General features: G+C 35.1%; 1 protein-coding gene across 2 annotated transcripts in view; it reads left to right on the top strand.

The window, feature by feature from the left end:
- The window catches only part of LOC5567008 (cGMP-dependent protein kinase, isozyme 1), a 176,099-nt gene that overhangs the window by 104,784 nt on the left and 52,610 nt on the right, over positions 1-18,705 (top strand). For both annotated transcript variants that reach the window (XM_021847821.1, XM_021847822.1), the window contains one exon: positions 13,672-13,914. In XM_021847821.1, coding sequence (XP_021703513.1) covers positions 13,672-13,914 — 243 coding nt within the window. The remainder of the gene's footprint in view (positions 1-13,671; positions 13,915-18,705) is intronic.

The following is an 18,705-nucleotide window of genomic DNA, read 5'->3' as shown; positions in this document are numbered from 1 at the left end:
ATCCGTTTGAGCTGGAATCCTAATCGATTGGTCACCACCAGCTGGTGACCAATCGATTAAGTTTTCAGCTTAAACGGACGCTTGGTTCTCCAAATCCGTGGTCTTGAAAATTTGAATTTTGGCTTCGATTCATCTTCACCTTAACTTCATTGAAAAAGGATTGTTTTTGATAAATTTGTAATCTGTAATTTGGAATTTTAATCTTTCATTCGAACCTGCAATATATATCTATGAATGTAACATATACATACAATATACATTTGATATATGCAGCGTATTCGTGCCCGTAGAGAGCCACCGGATAATTCAATGTTTTTGCAGGGCAAATTTTGTTTCCGTTTGCAAGTTGCGGGACCTAAGCTGGTTACGCAGTCCGTAAAAGGCCCTATTCGCAACCGCAACACGTTTTTTCAATTGCGGGAAACGTCGTTGTCACATGTCACAAGTGTTCCAAGGAAAACAAATTCTTCAACAACTTCAAACACATCTCCATCAAACATTATCTCAGCACCTATCCTCGCCGACTTCTTCTACAGATATTCGAAGGCCTCCTCCACTGATCTACGATTGATTCCAATAAGGTCGATGTCGTCCGCAAGCCAAGGAGCATGTGCAACCGATTGATGGTAGTGCCGTTTCTCTGCACGCCAGATCTCCTAGTAGCACCCTTGAGTGCAATGTTGAACAGTAAATTCGAAATTACGTTTCCCTGCTTCGATCCGTCTAACTTCAAGAAGGAGGTTGACACTGGCGAAACTAATTAGGCGGATACGTGGAACGCTGGATGGTTCATAATCAATTATTCGGAAGAAGAATTTAGGAATCTCAGTGGTAACTATTGAGACGCTCTGAACACCAGTTTGGTACTCCAGAAAACCCCTAGAAATCAATTGTATCCTCTGGAAACCGCTAAGGAATAACTGACAAAGCTCTAGAGATTCGCAGAAAATGCTCCAGGGAACTAAGAAAAATCCTCAGGTGTTCCTTAGAACCTCTAGGAAACTTTTGAAAACCCATAGGAACTATAAACTACTGACAAACTATCAAGTTTTCCTGAGAACCTCTAAAGCCTTTGGAAATCCTTTTCGGACCCCCATCAGAGTCCGTAGGTAATTATGGTCTTTAGAAACCCCCAGAAAGAATCCTGTGGAAATAAAATCACTATGCACCTTTGAAACGTAAATCACGTATTTTTCAGATTTCTGAAATTCCAAACCACCCTGTGAGCAACCCGGGGCAAAAGTGCCACCTCTAATTTGATGTAGTTAAAATCAATTTTTTGACGTTTAACGCAGGATAAGAATAAATTGAGTACTAATTGAGGGTTGTGTTAATATTACAGTTAAAAATGTTTAGTACAAAAAATTAGAAAGATGTCTTTAACTCACCAACGCGAAAAATGCGAAATAGTATAAGAATGTAAGACTGGAAAGCAAGGTTTGACTCCCAATAAATACAAAACATATTGATTTTCACGCACAGTATTGATGATTTGAAATTGTTTAATAAAGCTGTGAGAGAACTTTTGCGAAAAAGTCCTTTTGACATAAAGTTTTACATATGTAAAAACAGTAATGAGGGATTCCACGGAGGCATGCAAGTCGATTCTGACCGACCATTTCAAAAATATCTGAAACTTTGCACAGTTTTTCAGTTCCATCTAAATCGCCATTTTCCGATATCAAATCTTCAAGTTGAGTCACGACTAACTTTTCAAAAGGGTGTATGTGAAAATGGTTCAAAAATATTCAAAAAGCTGCACAGCAAAAACGGTTCGTTCGATTGTTAGACAACTAAAGAAACAAAGTTAGACAACTAAATAAAGATTCAAAAAAAAAAATACACACAGTAAAAAAAAATTTTAATGCATTAAAAAACATCATTTTTGTCACAAAAACTCAAATATCTCAAAACCCTATCGGAATACCAACGTAATTTTTTGAGGGAAAACGGTCCATTATATTAGCTATCTACCATAAAAATTTGGTGATGGTAAGCCAATAAACAAAAAAGTTATGACTTTTCAAATATTTCACAAATTTGACACTTAGTGAAGTTTTTTTTTTTTTCATTGTTAATTTTTTTTAGGACCGCAGTTTGTTGCTGAATTTTTTGTTAAGGGTACCACATGAGGTTACCAAGTTGTTTTCATGATATTTTATTTAATTATTCATAACTATTATAGCATCTATTAGAAAGTTAGACGCGATCCAGTGTTGTGATCTAAAGTCTTGATAGTGTCATATTTTTTATTGTACGTAACTGAAGAAAAATTCTCTCAATAGTGTTGAAACCTTTTGATAAAAGAAACCTATAAGAAATCTAATATTGAAGACAAAAGCTACAAAAAAAGTTTTCTATACAGGTATACGACTAGTTTACCTGCAAAAAGTTTACCTCGTAGAGAATAAGGCGGGTCTATACCCAGGTGATCTAGTATACGTAAAGCAGGTCGGTTTTCTCGGCGCTGGTTTTCTCCACAAAGTTAAAATCTGATTACACCTGGGTATAGACCCGCCTTGGTAGAGAATAGACTTTGTTAATCATATTTGGGAGAAAGCGAGTAACTTCAACAACATCAAAAACATGATAGGTACATACCATGAACATACTCACGAAAAAGCTAAAAATATACTACCACTATGGTTATAAAAGATTTAATTGTAAAAATTTTCTTCAGTCAAGCAAACGACACCAAACTAGTCAGTAAAAACTTGAAAGTGATTTTGTTAATTAAAATCTAACGAGCAACATGAGTAGTCGCTTCCTCAACTGTTGCAGGCCGTTTGCAGAAAAAAAAGTGTTCGAAAGAGCTACGAAATCTCACCGAAAGCACCATAGATAAACTGAAAGCGGCTGGTTATGCTCCAATGTCTACATTGAATACAAATTTACGCATTTGTACGTCCTGCCGTTTAAACGTTGACAAACGGGCAATCTGTACATCATCGGTGGATCAGGTTGCAGGAAGTTCGAAAACAACAACAACTGAGGAATTACTAGATGCACCGACAACAACTGAGGAGTTACCAGAAGTACCAAGTGCAGATAGTCTTGCCACGGTACCATCAGCGACATCTGTTTCAACAAATCAATCAGAAGATGAGTGCATCCAGAAGGTCAACACCGAACGCTTCAACGAAGGGATAGCTGGAATAAAAGTGACTCCGATTAAATGGACGAAGATGGGTTACGTCAATTATCCCGAGAAAAAATACCGTGAAATCAACGAAGCTGTACGAAGAAACCTCTTCAAATTAGGACCTGAGGATGTGGAAAATACAGACTACGATGAGGTAATTATGAATATGAAGGAAAGGTTCTCGAATCTAGCCACGACAAGGAAAGAAAAATTATTGATTTTGTCGATGCTGCCAAGCTCGTGGTCTATTCAAGACGCCATTGATGAGTTCAAAACCAATAGAAATACAGCAAAAGAGCCAAAACAATTCAAAAATAACTGTCTTGCAACCAAAAATGCTAGGTCGAGTACTTCATTAACAGATGAGACAAAAGAAAAAATAATTCAATATTTTGAAGACGATGAAGTAAGTAGAGCTATGCCTGGCCAAGAAGATTATGTATCTGTAAAAAAAGATGGAAAGCGTCAAGCAATCCAAAAACGATTAATGATGACTACTTTGAAAGAAGCGTATACACGCTTCAAGGAAATCAACGAAAATATTAAGGTAGGTTTTTCCTCATTTGCAAGCCTTCGTCCAAGGCAATGCAAGCTTCTATCCAATTCAGGAACACATAATGTTTGTGTGTGCACAACACACGAAAATATTAACCTAATCTTACATAGTTTGAAAAGAATCAATTTATCAAAGGATATTAAAATGTTAACTGGTAGTCTTTTGTGTGAAAATACAACATCAAATTGCTATCTACGATCTTGTTCGGATTGTCCAGATTCTTCATCATTGGAAAATACTTTATTCGCTGAGTTTGAAGAAAATTATATTGATCAGTTATCATTTGAGCAATGGGTGACCACGGATAGGTGTGACCTAGAAACTATTGTAAAACCTGTAGATGAGTTTGTGTCATTTTTTTGCTTGAAATTAGAAAATTTAATTCCTCACGACTTTATTAAAACAGAGCAATCCCGCTTTTTAAAAAATACGAAAAATACATTACAAGATGGTGAATTTTTAGTCATTTGTGATTTTTCTGAAAACTATAGCTTTGTATTGCAAGATGAAGTGCAGTCCCATCACTGGAACGTACAACAAGCTACAATTCATCCATTCGTTATTTATTTCAATGGAAGTACGCAAATTGAACATTTTAGTTTTATTGTAATTTCCGAAGATTTAAGACACGACTCAGTATCTGTAAATATGTTCATTGCCAAAATGATTAACTTTTTACGCGTTGATAAGGATAAAGAAATCAGAAAGATATATTTCATGTCTGATGGAGCAGCATCGCAGTACAAAAACCGTAAGAATTTTTCGAGCCTATGTCAATTTAAATCAAAGTACGGAATTGATGCAGAATGGCATTTCTTTGCTACGTCACATGGCAAAGGTCCTTGTGATGCTATTGGAGGAACCATAAAGCGCATGGCCACAAGAGCAAGTTTAGCCAAAGAACGTGAGCATCCAATTAAAACTGCAAAAGAACTATTTGATTGGGCGAATCGCAGAAAAGAAGAAGATTTAACAAAATTATCATTTTGTTTTACTACTACTGAAGAGTACGAATTAACGGCATCATACCTCAGCGAGCAATATAATACCGCGAAAACGATCCAAGGAACCCAAAAATTTCACTGTTTCATTCCATTGTCAGAAAATAAAATTAAAGCAAAACTATACTCGAACTGTACTGATAATGATGCAAAAGTGTTCGATATTGTAAAAAAATTGAATAACAATAAATAAATAAATAAATATTAATAAAATGTTTTCATGATCTCATAACGCATACCCAAATCCAAAACTTTTAAAGTTTATATATAACATTTAGAAACTCATCGATCATACTCTAAAAAAAATATCCTGGTAAAAAAAAAATATTTTCGTGTAATCTGTTAATTCATTTTAATTTATACATATATACATATAATATTTATACATATACATAATATTTATACATATAATATACATAATACTAATGAATACATGAAAACGACTTGTTTAATTCACGCAAGGCTCTTAACAATAAAATCAGCAACAAACTGCGGTTCCCGTAATAATTCACACCGAAAAAAAAATTTTTTTTCTACTAAATGTGAAAATTGTGACATGTTTGAAATGTCATTACTTTTTTGTTTATTGGTTTACCATCACCAAATTTTTATGGTAGATAGCTAATATAATGAACCGTTTTCCCTGAAAAAATTACGTTGGTATTCCGATAGGGTTTTGAGATATTTGAGTTTTTGTGTCAAAAATTATGTTTTTTAATGCAAAAAAAAAAAAAATTTACTGTGTGTATTTTTTTGGAATCTTTATTTAGTTGTCTAACTTTGTTTCTTTAATTGTCTAACAATCGAACGAACCGTTTTTGCTGTGCAGCTTTTTGAATATTTTTGAACCATTTTCACATACACCCTTTTGAAAAGTTAGTCGTGACTCAACTTGAAGATTTGATATCGGAAAATGGCGATTTAGATGGAACTGGAAAACTGTGCAAAGTTTCAGCTCAATAGAAAAAAATGAATTAAAAAATTTACCAAATTTTGGTGCTGTTGCTTGGAATCACTCTAATGTCTTATGGGGCAAGAGGGACACCGAAATTTTCTCATATAAAATCAAATGAACTTTTATTTTTCTTGTTTAATATTGCATTAAATCAATGCTTTCTACTAAATAAAATCAAAATAAACCATCTTGGACATTCAAAATGGTTTCTGAAAATTTCTTCTATTATTGTTACAGTCATATAAGATGAGAACAAAATAAATTTCGTAAAATTACTTTTTAACTATAAGCCAACTTTAATCCCTCAGTTTTTATCTTTACTTGCTCTTGAATTTATCGTTTAGGCGGGGAAATAATAATATACAAAATTTTTGGCATTTTGCTCTGGTGGTCTTCTTGCCCCATACGAGTGTCACTCTTGCCCCGTGCCTCGTTTAAAAACCTCAGGAGAAGGGACATTTTCAAAAATCTCAAATCACATGTGTTTCTTATATGTTTGAAATCTATCGATAACATCATTTAGAACAAGAGGTGAGCTTGCCCCTACACTGTAATAATCTTCAAAAATTGTGTTAATCAACCATGATTTGAACCTATATATCTTAAGGTGTCCTTCTTGCCCCCAGCCCCCCTATCGTATATGAATGTGCGTTCAAAATCACATATCCGTACGTCAAAAATCAAGATCGCAACAATATGCCAAATCAAAATGAATTAATGTTAACACAAATTGTATATAATTCTCCACTACGATTTATAATTGATAATCGTTATTGACAACCAACCATGTCGTAAATAGTATAATCTTGAATTGGGCCAAAATGTATAAACTGAAAGGTCATAATCAATCCGGTTGTAGGACATTTCCCAGAAAGTCAAACCCCAGAACGACAGTCCCCGGAATGACGTTCTCCAGAAACCCATTCCCCAGAATGGGACATTTCCCAGAAAACCATTCCCCAGAATAGGACATTCCCCAGAATGGGTTTTATACGTTTGTAAAGAGTGGAAAAAAAAATTTAAGTTTAGTTTTTTTGTCGTTAAGAAATGTATTTACTGAATTGATTCGAATTCGGAATTGAGTTAAAAAATCTTTTGAACGGTGAGTGTTTGCTTCCTTTTTCTCAGGCAAACCATCTAAGCTGCCGTCCATAAATCACTTGGTCTTCTATGGAAGGGGGGGGGGGGGAGTGGTGTGGCATACAAATTTCAAAAAGTTTGTACGGTCAAAAAATCACGAAGGGGGAAAGAGGTGATTTTGTGGCTAAGTGGTTCATCGGTATTTTCTTAATTGTGTCTTAATTAATTTCATAATTGTGCTACTGTCGTTTCCCTGAATATCATTTCCCTGAATGTCACCTCTCCGAATGACCCGTTTCCCCGAATAGTGATGCAGTTCAAACAGGTGCAAGAATAGTGTTTAAGGACTGGGTGCTGAACTAGAATGAATGATTAGCAATTAAAAGAAGAAGATAATATAGAATTGAACGTCATCCTCAACTAAATTCATCATGCCAAAAATGCCAATGATGGTGAAACTCGAAAGAACCGCCAATCAAGTGAAGAAGGGTGCATATTAGATGACCGGTTCGTTACCACCTCAAAACACAAAAGTTATGATAATTATAAGAGCTAAAAACTTTTCGGAAACTAGTAGCTCAACCGTTTAACATAAGCTGTTCCTACATATGCCATACTGTGTTTTACGATCAAACTTGATCCAAGCTATTGTTTTTTTGTTTTCATAGTTATTCTTCCTTCTTTTAAAATTAGCAGTTCTTTCTAATTGTACTTTCAAAGGGAGATTGGTGTAGTGTAATACGTCACAAAGTAAATTAATGGAATTTGTTTTTCGGCTTTCATGGCATATTCTCCCTTCTTTTGAACATATGCTGTTCTTCTTAGGTTTATTGTCTAATAAACCCTAATAGAATAAGGGATGGTACACATATTATGTCACGCTAAATTTTAACTTTTTCGACGAGAAAATCGTCAAAAAATATAAAAATCGTCCAAATGGTTCGAATTACATTTCCGACCATAGGGGGTTAGTTTTAAAAAATTTTTGATTTGAAGATTCTCCATTCAATAAATGAAAGACTGCAACAAACCGAAAGTCCTACCGTTAAAAAAAAAAAAAAAAAACAATACGAAAATGTTTTACCTATGAAAATTATGGTTTTCCTCGAATTTTCCAGTTAGGTGCATTCTCTATTTACTATTTACCATTTTCCGGAATTGGACACCTCAAAGATCTCTTGTTATTTTTTTTCTGGGGAATGTCCCATTCTGGGGAATGGCGTTCTGGGGAATGTCGTTCTGGGGAACGTCATTCTGGGAAATGTCGTACTGCTGTACGGCTGCTCCGCATCCATCCTTTAATTGATTAAAGTAGTTTGCTGTAAAAAGGAATTATCAAAGACAAAGGAAATTTTCTAATGTATTTATATTTTATTATTCTTCATAATTACGAACACAATAAACCTAGGAAGAACAGCCAATGTTCAAAAGAAGGGAGAATATGCTATGAAAGCAAAAAAAAACAAATTCCATCAATTTATTTCGTGAATATAAAGAATATTACAGTAATACAAGTCACCTAAAATACAAGAAAGAAAAGCCAATTTTAAAAGAAGGCAGAATAACTATGAATACAAAACTAATATTTTTTCGAATAGCTTGGGTAAAGTTTGATCATAAAACATGGTATAACATACATATTTAGGAGCAGTTTATCTTAAACAGTTTTGCTACTTTTCCGAGAATGTCGGTTCCCCGAACGCCAGTTCACCAAATACTCCGTTTTCCCGCCACCAATTTAGCCTCACGATGTTAGTTTCGCATCTTTTCATAAGCACTATGCCATTTAAAATGGAAATAATTTCAAAAAGTATTAGTTTTGGAGATCCTCAAAAATCATCCAAAATTACCTTATTTTCAACACTATGGGGCAAGACGGCCACCGGCAACATCACATATAATTCTACTTGTAATAAAAATTTCTTTATTTCATATTGATATAACTTACAAAGCAGAGACTTATTGATAATTTAAAAAATATTTTTAAGTTTACCGTCATAAGGGGATGCTTTACAACAAGGGTCATTACATGCGGAACTCTCTACTAGTCAATTCGAATGACTCAAATGGTTATTTTTGTTATCATTCAATACGCTATATGAATTAACCTTTCATTACGGAGGATCTGTATAATATTACACTAGATTAGCAATAAAAAACGGTAAAATATTGATAAATATAAGTAAAACAGTTCTTAAAACGCCTAAAACCATGTTATTGTCGAATATTTGAAGAAAAAATCACTTTGGGCGCAAAAAATGCTCGCTATTCCCGTTCTACACTTCAGAAACCACTACTGGTGCCTCATTTTGGTTCACTATTATGATTATGTGGATGATGTTTACATTTTTATGAATTTCACTCCAACCATTTTTGTTTACCAAATATGTGGCACACTTGCCCCAAAAAGTATAGATTTCAATCAAAATGGATTTCGTACGTGAAACTAAATATTTTTTTCGTCCAAATGCTACAATAACTTACAGTTTTGTATAGCTTCACGATGTACAATACGTTTGTAAAATCTGTTATTAATTTACCTCTCACCATGCTATTTATAAACAACGAAATCTTATAAAAATCCACTGAAATCTGATTGTTCTTACAAAAGTCTATGTAAATACATGAAAAATAGAACAATTTTCGTCAAATTTTCATCGTCAAAATCATCGTTTTATGAACTATTAGGGACCATATAGTTAAGCTCAAAGATAAAATATATTTTGTAGTTTTTATAAAAATAACGGGTGGCACACTTGCCCCTATGGCACACTTGCCTCAAATTCCGCTACTTTAAGGTGATGAACGAACCGGTCTTCTGATATGCACCCTTCTTTACTGGATTGGTGATTCTTCCGAGTTTAGCCGAATGATCTTATAATCTCCTCCTTTTGATTGCTTATGAATCTTGCTAGTTCAGAACCCTAGTCTATTCTTGTACCTGTTTACACTGTATAGCTTTTCGAGGCAACAGGTTATTCGGGGAAATGGCTTTAGGTGGAACGGGTCATTCTGAGACCTGGCATTCGGGGAAAAGTAACACACTCATGTTAAACAGCTTTTAAACAGCATTTTCTCTTTAAGATTTGGGTCGAGTCTGGCCATGAATCACGTAGTCATTTATTTAATATTTTCAAAACCACTTCATTCTCGCTGATCATTTGGGCCGTAATCTTTGGCCAAAACCTTCTCACCCCATATATGATCAAATAATTTGTGGGCGGCTTCTTAGATGGTTTCCCTGAGACAAGCAAACACTTAAAAGGTTTTTTTTGGACTCAATTTGTATTCGCTTGAGATCCATAATGATGATTTTAATGAAATAACATGTCCGGAATTCATAGCGTCTGGGAATTTAAATCAGTTAGATAAGTTCATTTTTTTAACGACAAAAGACTTAATAAAACCAAATTTATTTATTTCCGCTATTTAAAAATGTATTAAAACAATTCTGGGGAATGTCCCATTCTGGGGAATGGTTTTCTGGGGAATGTCCAATTCTGGGGAATGGAATTCTGGGGAATGTCCCATTCTGGGGAATGGCGTTCTGGGGAATGGGTTTCTGGGAAATGTCGTACAATCCATATATATTTTAAGACTTATTTTATCCCATGAATTATTATATTGTTTCGCGAAAAAATAAGATATCCACAGGACGAACTTTTTTTTCCTTTTTCCGCGTCGCAATTTGCAGCGCTATAATGTGCAAGAAAACATTTTATGTGGTCCAGATTATATCATATGGAGTTTTATCTAATAACCAGGAAACCTGGAATTGAGCAGGTTAACCTGCAAAATTTTTCGTAGCTCGAATTCCCCAGGCAGAATTTTCAAAAATTTTCATTCTTCAGTTTACGAACGCTTTCTTAATAATCATAGCCTTTCTTTAACGAAGCAGAACGTTTCAATTTCCAGTGCCCATTCTGCTTCTTCGGCGAGCACTATGCGCAACAAAAACAAACGGCAACTGATAAAAATTTAACTTTGAAAAATTACATTGAGGTTGAATGCCAAATGTAACAAATATGTGAAATGTCTTTATCTCATTATTAATAGAAAATCAAAACTTTGTCTTAAGAACAAACTTTTGATCTTCAAACAAAGTTTCAGGCCAGCCATGTTGTATGCTGTAACAAATAAGGATTAGCTGTTGTAATTCCAGGAAGAAAGTTCTGCAGAGGATTCAAAACAAAATTTTGAAAATGATCCTGAATCTGCCTTTTTATTCATGAGTTATAGAATATCCAATGTTGAAACATTGCACAATGGTCGGGCTCCATATAAAGGAGCGGCCAAAACTACCAAAACACTTTTTTGAGATTTTTATGATTTTTACCATTTTAAAATATACCTCATGTATTATATTATTATGATTCTTAATTGAAATTGAACTAAAATTAAATTTTCTTTGACTTTTATGACGTCAAACTGACTGAAGTCAAAAAATTTAAAAATGTTACAATAAAATTAAGTACAAACTTCATATTTAAGGAATGCAATATTTTCCCAAAGTTACACACTATCTGAAAGCTTATGGTTCAACACTTTTATCGAGCATGAGAATGGAAAAAATATTTGGTTGAAGTTTTTATACCGTTCAATATTACACTTTGGTAATTTTGATGATTTTGAACATGAAAAACAACTCTTGTCGCGTCATGTCGCCGCCATTTCGAATATTGCACTTTAAAATGCATCCTTAGATCTTACAAAAAACGTTTAAATTTTTTGCAGAAATTTGCTGATTTGCAAGTTAGAGCTTTTTGAATAATTCAATATTTTCATACATTTTGACGATATTTTTCATACAAAGTTGAAATAAAATATATTTTACCAATCTTCATGCATATTTTGATAAAACTCGTTGAAATACAAACAAAATTTGTGCTTTCAGCCAAATTTGATTGCATTTCTAATTAAAAAAAGCTTTTAAAAAAAAGTTACGTAATATGTGAATAACCCCTTCTGAAACAATAAAAACGCCAAATAACATATTCAGATTACATATTTCATCGATTAAAGCGATAAAACTAGTTTTGGCCAAACTTCGTTTTTTTTTTCGACCATTGTGCATTGGAACAAATGTCGAATAAAATTATTAATATTTTTCGAAAAAAAATCGTTGCAATCTTCTATTGCCACGAATAATTCTTTATATATTTAGGTTGAGTAATGGGAAATAAAGTAACGGCACATTAGAAAGGCAAGCAATAATGATCTTACCTACTGAACCTCCCGATTTGAGTACCACTGCCCTTAGCAATTGAACGATCATGGGATGTGCGAAGCACGCGGTTTGTGCGAAGCACGCGGTTTGTGCGATATCGACGTGCCGTCGTACCAACATAGGTGACGACGGGTTGCGTTGCGAGCGATTGTTTCCTCCGATCCCATCCCATCGGCGCAAATTGACTCGAATTGAAACAAATTAGGATTTTTTCGACAGTTTCAACAACTGGCCGCGGCCGGGAGGGTTCGCCATTCGGCGAGTTAAAAGATCGCGTCAACAATTAGCCCGGATGATTCAACTGCGTCATTGTTGATTGTAGTGCGAGGACGCTTGTGGACTGACTGTGTCTTGCCTTGTCTTGCTTCTAGCAGCGGCACATAAAGTGATAAACATCTGAATATTTGTTTTTATTGAGCTGTGTGTTGAAACTGAATACTCAACAACGAATTGTTGTGTCTTGTTAGTAAGTCATTTAGGATTTGAACTTCTTGCTCCATTATTGAATCGATCTGGTCTTCATGATTACAGCAATCATGGGAGCATTGATTTCCAACTCGATTGGCTACATTTGAATCGAGAGGAGTATTATAAGGGCTGTGTAGTAATAAAGTAAGTGTTATAATTGATTACATTGGGTCGTCTTCTTATGCAGATCATTGCTATATTGAATGAAATTGTGAATGCGCAATGTGATAGATGTGGTCTGCATAACAAATAACAAACAGTAATTACTGTTAGTTATTTATCGAAGTGGATAAAAGAAGCGCGATAGACATTTAAAGGACCTTGTAATTGTTATTTCATTCACATTTTATATTAGGGAAAGACGGGGTAAACTTTTGTCAATCGATATTTTGATCTAAAGTTAAGGATTTCGAAAGAATGTTTTTTGTAAAAACACAAAAAAAATACTCGTCTATACATTAACAGAAATTTGAAATATGATTCAGTGAAGTGAGATAAACATTGTAAATATTTAGCTTTGAAATAAGGCTCTAATTGTGAAAATTTCGCAAGTGGGTTTAAACCGACCACTGTAGATTGGATAAGACTGCCTGCCACCCCTAATTTATACAAAAAAAAGTTAAATTAAATCAAATTTGTTAGCCAAATTTTTCCATAATTTGAATGTATAATAGGTATAATATGTGACCATCTGAGATTTGTAGGGGGCAAGCCTGCCAAAAGTACACGGTCCTCACTTATTTGATATTTTTTGTGGGGAGGAGGTTTTGAAAATCAATAAAAAAAGACCACTTGGTTTAAAAACAGTTCCTATAGCCGCTCCACTCTTGGTACGCTTGGCCTATATTTCCAAAATTCCAATCAATCCCAATAGTTTTTGTTGTAGCGGAGTTTGAGGACGTACTAATTGCCAATCATGCCAACTATTGTTTAACCGAATTAATAGAATTGCCAAAATTCCTCTTTATTTTTATTTCTAATGCGACAAATTGATCACCTTTGCTTCGTTCCCTGTATCAATTGTTACCCAACCGATTGAATTGTATATAAGAAGTCCCATAATACAGATTGAGTTAGTTGAAATTGTAACTGATATACCGTCTCGCACATTTCCCCTCCGTTCACATTCTCAAAGTTACCGGCGTTTTTTTTTTGGACCTCACGAATCCAGTTTTCATAGTCATAGTCCTTTATTTGAACAAACGCACTGATCAACTCTCTTCCTATTGCTGTTTCCCGCAGATTCGCAAAAACTCCAAACTCCTCTTCGGCAAGCGGACCATCCCCCTGAGCAACGGTGACCGGCGCAAGTCCATCCCACCGGAACACAACTGTGATAGTTTCCAATCGTACGGAAGCACCCCGACGCTGGGCAGCGGCACCAAGAGCAAAACGCTCGAAGACGAAATCCACTTCCTGCGGCAGCAGCTGAAGGCGCGCGACGAAGAGATCAGCAAACTCAAGCGGGAGATTGATAAGTTGAAGGTAGGCAAATGGAAGAAGGCACGGTGCTTCATTTACGGTTGTTATGTAAAAAACAGCCACTTTAAATGCCAGCTTTTATAGTTGTTCTACACTTCTAGATGATTATATTTTATCAAAAAATACAAGGGAACATTTCGAGATACGTTCTTTTTAATGTGCCTAATAGTAAGTAAATTCGAAATGAATTATTTTTATTTATATTGAAAATACCTGAAAAGCTATGATTTCGTGAAGTTATTTGATGTGGAGAGAAAAACAAGCGATTTTATAGAATTTTGCCATTTTGTCAAATGTTTGCTAGAAGCCAAATAAAATTATAAACGAAAATTCTTGTGAAACATTTTAGATACAACGTACTTAAACTCATCATATCATAAAAACATTTATCAATAGTTCAATTTCAACGAAACACAAAAGTAGGGTATGTGCTGGCTAGATAAGAATTAATTTTCTAAATTCAAAAATACCAATGTTAAAAGTTATATGATCAAACAAAGTTTTGACAGGCAGCATTCAAAATGCCCCAAGGAAAAATACAAAAATTCAATAATATTTATTTGTTTGAAAAAATATTGTTATTCTCGTTACCAGAGTCGTGCTCATACTTCCTGGAGCACCCTATAGCTCCATGAATTCCTCGGAAATTTCATGGGCTTTGCTTGCATTGTTTTTAGAGATTTATCCAGAATATTCTCTAGGGATTTCTACATGTGTTCTACGTGACATAGTTTGTACAGTATTTTCTTCAAATCTTTTAATAATTTCTTCTTTAACACAGCTTAACAAAAATGACATTTTGCGTTTCTTAAGGATCAAATTATGTGTCTCTAGTAGATTTGGGGTTGCTGTATTTGATGCCATTTTCAGACATGTTCCAGGACGTCACAATTTTTAGCTACAGGTCGTCAAAGTTGTATAAATTAGATTAAATCGATTTTTTTTTTTCAATATTGTTGGATAGTAACCCTATCACAACTTCCCTTCGAATACGAATAGCCAGCAATTGAGACGTGAGAATGCACATCTCTCTCTCTCTCTTAGGTAGATCTTAGCTATTGAAAAGAATTTCTTTCAGTTCCGGTTAAAAACCAGCAAAGAGAACGTCCTACCGTCTAAGATTTTGATGTGTTCAATGTACATTTGTTAAGTTAAATCACTTGTGTAGATATATGTGAATATCGTTTTATTGTGGAAATATATGTAGTTTGGACTTAGTAATCCGTGATTGAAAATGTGAATGTTTAATTGGAGCCATCGAAACCGTGGAACCCCTTCCCCCTATCCTTCTTGCAACTGATCGCGCTACCAATGGCTAATTTCGTGTTGGGATCTTTACTCAAGTCCATCATATCGAAGGCGGCAATGGACAATTTCCCAACATACATGCTTGCATTGTCTATACAAAATTGTTCGTTTCATTCATATGGCAAAATACAATATTTTTATAAACCATTAAAACTATTTTTGAGCTTCGAAAATATTATGAACTTCAATGATAAATAGTGTTATACACATCGAGTGTGTATTACGTGGCAAATTAAGCAATTAAACTGCCATACAAGCTGGCAAACTTGCATGCAAATTGGATGAAATAGCCAAATTTGGCATTTTCAACCGCCAATATCTCAAAAACAAGACGTGCTATAATTTAATTTTACTGGGTTTTGGAACTACGGTATTTTCAGTAATTTTTACGATTACCGATTAAGTTCGGTATTTTTTATGATTTTCAATTCGTATCCAGTATTGAAAATAACCGAACAAGCAAATCGTGATTGAATGTGTAGCGCGTGCTTTTAGAATTTTCGTGAGCCTCCGTCTAGCGTAGCACACTAGGATTCCGATGAACTAGGAGACGGTTTGGTTGGAAGCTCGTCAGTACATTTGTGTGCTCCTGAGAAATATGTAACTGTAGTTGCTACTCCAGTATCGCTAGATCAGCTGCACTTACACAAGGAACCAACCAGATGGCTGATTGGGACTAGCAGACACCCTCAGTGTATAAGGGCTCATGCATAAATTACGTCACGCTCCAAGGGGGGGGGGGAGTGGGTCGAGCCAAACGTGACAAGCCTTACAAAATTTTCGGAGGACTCATACAAAAAGTGTGACAAAGGGGTGGGGGAGGGGGTCGAAAAAGTTGAAATTTAGCGTGACATAATTTGTGTACCATCCCTAAGTGCTATTTTTAGGCAACAATGGTGCCTGCCACGTCAGAATGCAAACCAATGAGGGGAAGGGGATGGAATTGACGATGCATTCAACTAGCTCCCACGGTTGACCGTATATACCACTGCGTCAACGCCAGTTCATGCGGGAAGGGTGAAAGGGTGGGGTAATTTTTATGGCAGAGAGGCTTGCTGGTTTGGTTAGCAGACTGCCTTTGTATCAGGTGTAAAGGAAGGCATGCATAATAATGAACGAATGGAAGCGTAGGGAAACGGTTTATTTTTGTCCGTCTTGGGTTCTAGCAAATGCTATGAACAGTGATAGATACACTAACTGTAATGATACACAGTTAAAATAATAATGTAATTTTAAGTTTATTTTCATGCACATATTTAGAGCATTAAAATAAACTCAAATATCAATCAGCTTTAAATTCACACCACACGAAAATATGCAGGACGTGTAAATTTAAATGTCGTTGAATTTTACTGGAATTGGACCGCCGCGTGCGAATCGCTTGCTTTGTTTTGTTTCTTTTCCAGCTGTCCCCCTGCCCTCTTCTTCTCTGGGTTTGATGACAGCAGCAAAAAACCACAGATCAATAATAACATGAAGCATATTGCACATTATATTTCCACAAATTAACTTATTTCCACACATTAGGATGCATAATACACGACAAAATTGAAAACGTATCGAATAAGGTACATGGTCAATTGCATCTCGAACTGCTTCCGTCTGCTGCATGCGCACTCTAGCAAGATGAACATCGGTTGGCTTCTAGAGTGGATTAAACGATCACAAAATCTGCTTGCATCTGAAAAGTAACAATTCACAGACACTTGGCACATGATAACTGAGATGGGGTTTACCTGCAAGTACTGGTAATTTGCACGATAAGTATAATGGATTTTAATCATCAATAGCGGTACAGATTTACGAATAAAACACGTCGCGAAAACTTCACTGTGATTCGACACGTCAGCCATGTTTGTTTTTACGAACAAATGCTGAATGCTTGAATTTTACATGATGTTTGAAATTTATAGTATTATGAATTGAAAAAATCAGTTTTTATTGAATCATTTTTGAGCAACGTTGTAAAAATGCAATCTGTTTTAATATCATGTGGATAACCAGTACTATTGAGTGTTTTTTGATGCTCTTAATATATTCATAAATTTAACCACAATTTTACATGATATTTTGATTTCAATTCATGTAAACCACACACCAATTACGATTTACATGTCGTTTAATTCTCCACATTTTTTGCTGTGTATATTAAGAGTGGTAAATAGAAGCAAGTGGGCCTGGGATTGAACCCATGACCTTCAGCTTATGAAGCAGAAGCGGTAGCCATTAAACCACCAACCCCGTCTATAACCCCGATTCACTATAAATTTATGTGATTTGTGCTAAAGGAAGAACAACACGACATTCAAGAAAACGCGACGTGAGACAAGACATAACACTTATAGTTCTTACTATCGTCAAAAAAGCTTAAAAATTACCTTCTGTCGACCGGTTTCGTGCACGATGTAGCCCATCTACGGGACAATGTCCGACCCGGTAAGGGAAATTTTCTTGTCTTCGATGGGCCTAGAGTATCATTGCACCTTTGCAACCAATACAGAGACGAACCGGCCTTGGGCCAAAAGTCTCTTTAATAAACCCATAAAAATAAAATCATTGCACCTGCCACACGATGTACGAATGCGAAAATGACCCTTAAGGAATCTCAGTAAAAATCCTCAAGGAATGTACAGTGCCTTTGATAAAGTTGTAAATTAATGAAATTACTAAATACTCCATCCCTACCTCCATCTGAAAGTTTCATGCAAGGTCTTCAAAATCCGAATAAAAGAATATTTTCAAAATTTAATGTTTTTGTTGCTAAAACTGTTCTAAAAAATGTCAGCTTTGTGGAAATGAAAATTTATGATAAACTTTTGCCCAAAAATGGTATTTTTATGGTTTTGTTGTTATCAGAGAGGTAGATGGATGCAGCTAAAACCTCATTTCAGTGTTGTGAAAAACTCAATTTCTCATAACTCACGCTTGAGATTTTTCATGCGAGAGTTGTCATTCACGCAACTCAGCAGTCAAAAAATCATGGATTAGTTGGCTCACCTTTTTGACTGATTGTCTCGTATTTCCACAGGTTACTCACACAATCAGTAATTTATTGTTAGTCTGGTAAAACAATAGTAATCCTTTCTAACGTAAACAACAACATTCGGGTTTCACGAGTTTTTGACGGGTTTTTTACTCAATCGCAAAGCATGTTTATAACATAAAAACGCAATCCGGCTATTGTCTTTAGTCTAATCAGTGAAGGCTGGAAAAAAAGACCAATTTATTGAAAAATATCGACACGTTGGATAGAGTTTAAAGAACATGGAGTAGATCTTCATAAATTAGTACCTACTTTCATAAATCAATCAGTGCAATTATTTACCTGCATCTCTACCAAGTTTAATTATTCGGATAAGATGACATTTGAAAAATTGTAACATATCTCTAGGAACGCATAGCTGTTTAATATATTGATGAGTCAGATTATTCAATTGATTATGAACAAGTTCTCTTCAGCTGGAATACAAGGGAGTGTATTAGGGC

The sequence above is a fragment of the Aedes aegypti genome, chromosome 2 (genome assembly GCF_002204515.2).
Source record: "Aedes aegypti strain LVP_AGWG chromosome 2, AaegL5.0 Primary Assembly, whole genome shotgun sequence".
Taxonomy (NCBI): Eukaryota; Metazoa; Arthropoda; class Insecta; order Diptera; family Culicidae; genus Aedes; species Aedes aegypti.
This window is presented reverse-complemented; position numbering and strand designations above follow the sequence as displayed.